Source organism: Pinus tabuliformis, chromosome Q (genome assembly GCF_031772625.1).
Source record: "Pinus tabuliformis cultivar Carrire ecotype Pingquan chromosome Q, CPIR1, whole genome shotgun sequence".
Lineage (NCBI taxonomy): Eukaryota > Viridiplantae > Streptophyta > Pinopsida > Pinales > Pinaceae > Pinus > Pinus tabuliformis.
The window spans coordinates 963,507,029-963,512,046 of NC_142296.1; the positions used below are offsets into that span (position 1 = coordinate 963,507,029).

The 5,018-nt window shown below is 34.9% G+C and overlaps 1 protein-coding gene across 1 annotated transcript; it reads right to left on the reverse strand.

Annotated features, from left to right (window-relative positions):
- Window positions 1-722: 722 nt before the first annotated feature.
- LOC149222683 (GDSL esterase/lipase At2g04570-like) lies at window positions 723-4,705 on the reverse strand. The gene is made up of 5 exons (XM_089385579.1): window positions 4,395-4,705; window positions 3,130-3,260; window positions 2,783-3,034; window positions 1,303-1,558; window positions 723-1,228 (listed from the first exon to the last, which is right to left on the reverse strand). The coding sequence occupies exons 1-5, from the start codon at window positions 4,657-4,659 to the stop codon at window positions 1,032-1,034; spliced, it is 1,101 nt and encodes a 366-aa protein (XP_089241705.1). The 5' UTR covers window positions 4,660-4,705; the 3' UTR covers window positions 723-1,031.
- Window positions 4,706-5,018: the final 313 nt, after the last annotated feature.

A 5,018-nucleotide genomic window follows, 5' to 3' on the forward strand; every position in this document is an offset into this window, starting at 1 on the left:
TTTTTTGTTTGTGTGTATGTGTGTGTATATATATATATATATATAAAGATTGTAGATCCATTTTAACTCCAAATCTATCAAGTGTATAAAACACATGGTTAAATTTTTTTATTAGCGTATTACTCAAAATGAAATATATAAATGAAATAGATGTTTAATTCCTTCAATTTTAATAGATGTTTAATTCCTTCAATTTTAATAAGATGTTTAATTCCTTTTATGTTAATATGGAGTTGATATAAATATTTTTTTTTGTGTGTGTATATATATATATATATATAAAGATTGTAGATTCATTTTAGCTCCAAATCTATCAAGTGTAGAAATGGATCAAATCTCTCAAAGTGTGAACCTTTTTTTTTTAAGTTTTACACACTAAAAGAGGTTTGCACAAGAGATTTGATCCCTCTAGAAGATTAATAAATCAAAAGTTAATATGGATCTACAATGGTTTAATATAGAGACAAGGCTTCTAGAACTTGGACTTGAGAGGCCCTCTTAACTTAAGTAAGCTATACAAAACGTTAAAGTAGTAGGATTTACATTGTTTATTAAATTGTTTAATAATATAATAATTTAATTTTAAAATCATGATGAACTCAACATTAAATTGATGAAATTAATATATCTGACTTTTTCGTTTATAAAACATTACAAAAGTCCACAAAACCATACATACTCTACTTCTTATAATATTTAACAAATTATAAACATTGCAAAAATCTACAAAACCATACATACTACCTTCTATAATATTAAAATAAAAATCGTTTTATCACATTTTAAAAAGAAAAACATAATCTTAAATTCCCCAAACTATCTTAAAACCCATTAAAACCCCATCTCAGCAATTAAACTCTACGCATATAATAAAAAGCGAACATGCTTTTTGGCTGAATCCGCTTAATGAAATTTCATTAAGCCAGTTGTTTGCTACCAAAATAACAATGTTGAGCACCACTAATACATATCAAAACTGTTACATATTTTATTCATCAGAAATAAAATATTCCATGATTGTCATTGCCTATCTAATTAAGCAGCGCTGGAATATCTCGCTCCATAACTAGGTCTGCAATAATTTTATACATCCTCTGTGTTGGATGTACAGAATCCCAATATATGAATCTGTCCGCATCAGGGCAAGATAGACGAGCAGCCTGGCGACACTGTTGTCCGACTTCAGCAAGCCCGGTTCCGCAGCAGCCTCTGGTTACCTCCTGAAATCCTGTTACAGAAAAAGTTAGCATCGGTAAAAAGATCTGCAGTTTGACGGACAATCTTAGTTAGTGTCTGCTTTACCGTAATAGAGTGGATTCTGAACTGCCTGCACTGCAATGGTATAAATGTCTGAGTAGACTATTGTAGAGCCAGGGAGAGAGGCCTGTAGATTAGCAAGTGTGGGTTCCCATTTCTGATTGAACTCGTATGAGGCCTCGTTTATTCTTTCGTTGCATGGCCTTCCTGCAAAAGCTAGGTATGTCCTCTCTGAAGGCGAACAACCCAATATGGACAGACCCGCCACTAGCATTTTCCGAGCCCCCAGATTGTAAAGTTCCTGCAAAATCTACTGTTAATATTCACATACCTAGACGCTCACTGATTGTACTGGCTCAATGTCAAATGCCAATAACCTGAATCTATTGGTTCAGTACCAAATGCCAATATTCTGAATATTCTGAATCTACTGGTGCAATGTCAAATGCGAATAATCTGAATCTACTAGTGCAGTGCCAAATGTCAATAATCTGAATCTCTGAATCTAATGGTAAAATCCCAAATGCCAATAACCTGAATTTATTGATTTTTTTTCTGACAAGAAAACATAACCTTCATTTCAAGGAGAAAGTCTTACAATGTTGCGAGGCAATCTCTGCCAGAGAAAAAAACAGAAGGGCCAAAATATATCTGTGCTCCCATTACAAAAGACCATCTCTATCGAAAGATCAAAAAAATCAAAATATCTGCTATCCCAATATAAATAACAATCAAAACCAAAAAACATCTTAACCTGAATGAAAGATAAGGAGACAGTGCATTCTCAAAGGGAACAGAGATCTCCTAGAAGCAATATCATCTATCAGTATGAGAAAAGAAAATTTAAAGCTCAAAAACACCAACCCCATGACTCTGCTTAAAAGAGAATTTTTCAAAGAACAGGAAGCCAAGGCACAGGGTGAGGCCCTGCTTTGAGAGAGCATCAACTTCCATATTTTATTCCTTAAAAACATACCAATAACTTGAATTTATTTATATAATATAGACTGGGGCGGCTTAATTGAGGATGGCTGTGAAAATGAAAAATGATGTGAGATGAGTTTCAATGTTCAAATGTGAAATACCAATAACCTGAATGTACTGGTGCAATGCCAAATGTCAGATCTAAATTTACTGGTAAAATCTCAAATGCCAATAATTTGAATTTTAAACTAGAGCAGCTTAATTAGAGATGGCTATGAAAATGAAATATTATATGCAAAGAAGTATGAGATTTAAATCTTCAATTTACTTGTGCGTACTTGTACTTAGAAAAAAGACATGTTTAGACCCCTGAAATTTATAATGGTAGTGAAACTAAAAAACTACGAGTCCAATGCCAACAGCTGAATCTACTATGCAATGCCAAATGTCAATAATCTGATTCTACTGGTAAAATCCCAAATGCCAATAACCCGGTGCGATGCCAAATGTCAATAAGCTGAATCTACTGGTACAATCCCAAATGCCAACAATCTGAATCTAGAGTTAAAAGATCAGAGAAAAATTTAAGAAAGAATGCAACCTGTATATAGCGAGCGCCCTGGCTGATGAGAAAATCTACATACTGGGAGATAGTGAACTGCGTGGCCCGGTTAAGTCGAAGGTTGCGAGGATTGAAATTAAAATAGCTGACACCAAAATCAGCATTGCCTGTAGCAATGTAGTACAGGGAATCGCTAATAATTCTGGAAGCCTCCACTTGTCCCACAATACTTCGTAACCGCAACTGGTATTCCCTCAGATAATTTATTTGTTGATCAAAACTTATTACATTCTGCAAAACACGAAACCCTAATATTAGTTTCAGAGTACAGAACCAGGTAATTTCAGAGCCCATAATCTCCTAATCTGGTCAGAGCCGTTACTTACTCCACTCTCTGCAGTGGCGTTGTCGTAGCCAGAGCCAGCGGAGGCAAAGGTAACTCCAGTGACCAAATCATTGGAAGTCACTTGTGGATCGAGGTACGCAGGTACTAGTTCTTTGATACCCAAACTTGAAGCTGCAGCTCAAAAGACATTAAGATACTCAGAAAATCAGGTGCATTTTACTTAGTTATCACTTGTGTTACGAAGTACTGTGTAAATTTTGAGATTTAAGGTTTAAATACAGAGAGTTAAGTTAACCAAAGCACATATTAAGATCTTTTATTGTGTAAATCATTTTCAAATCTAGTGGGTTAAGTTAATAAAAAAGATTAAGATCATTGAGAAACAAAAAAGATTAAGATCATTGAGAAAATCAAGTACAGTTCAATTGGTGATGCTCGAAGTATTGTGTATACCATGAGAGATGTGAGGTTCAAATCTAGAAGTATCTTATATACCATAAAATGTAAAGTTCAAATATTTTGAGTCAAGCTAACAAAAAAAATATAGATGTAGTTTAATTGGTGATAGCCATGTTATAAAGTATTGTGTAAACCTTGAGATTCAAAGTTCAAATCTGGTGGATCAAGCCAAGAAAAATATATATCGACTTTATTTTGTAAACCATGTTCAAATCCAGTGGGTCAAGCTAACAAAAAAGATTAAAATCATTGAGAAAACTAACTGCAGTTCAATTGGTATCACTTGAAGTATTGTGTATACCATGAAAAGTGAGGTTCAAATCTGGAAGTATTATGTATACCATGAGATGTAAAGTTCAAATCTCTTGAGTCAAGCTAACAAAAAAATATAGATGCAGTTTAATTGGTGATAGCCATGTTATAAAATATTGTATAAACCTTGAGATTCAAAGTTCAAATATGGTGGATCAAGCCAAGAAAAATATGCATATAGCTTTATTTTGTAAACCATGTTCAAATCTAGTAGGTCAAGCTAACAAATAAGATTAAAATCATTGAAAAAACCAAGTGCAGTTCAATTGGTGATTGCTTGAAGCATTGTGTATACCATGAAGATGTAAAGTTCAAATCTCTTGAGTCAAATTAAGAAAAGAAAAAATATAGATTCAACTCTCTCGACTCAAATTAACAAAAAAATATATATATATGCAATTTGATTGACTATAACTATGTTATAAAGTATTGTGTAAATCATGAAATTCAAGTTCCAAATCCAATGGATCAAACCCAAAAAAACATATAAATCCAATAGATCAAACCATATATATATAAAGTATATAGAAATACCGAGGAAGTCTGAGGCTAGCTTTCCATTGGAAAAGCGTCCAGTGGGCACGTGACCGGGAAAATCTCTGCCATAAGGCGGGAAGTTGCACTTAGCCGGTGTGTTGATCCGATTGTTGTTGCCAGCGTCGAGGGTCGAGTCCCCTAACACCAGTATTGCAGGAAAGCTTGGGGTGCCCTGACCTTGCACCACCTCCAAACATATGGCTAAGAAAACACCCAGTGCAAAGAAAGTAGTGACGAACTCAGACTTCCTTGAGGCCGCCATTGAAGTGAGTTTTGCTGCTCGGAGTCTGATGTGCGACGTCTGCTGGTTTAAAAGAATCGTCGCTATGGGACTTCAATGCTGAATGTGGAAGCAGTTCAGTGGTTTGGTGAGTCATTAAAGCGACTGTCAGTTGACAGAATTATAATAAATGCTATCATTAAAAAGCCAAGAGACCCTAGTTCGCCGAGAGGGGATTGTCTCCTATGCCAAAACTGGGGTTGTTGTGGACTTCTGATTCTGAATGGTTGGCAATTTATTTCACCTTCAAAGTTATACGTGTCTCGGCTGACATTGTAACGTGAGTTGAGCAACCCACTGCTTGGTACTTGAAAAGTGGAGCCATGGAGAATAACTGATAC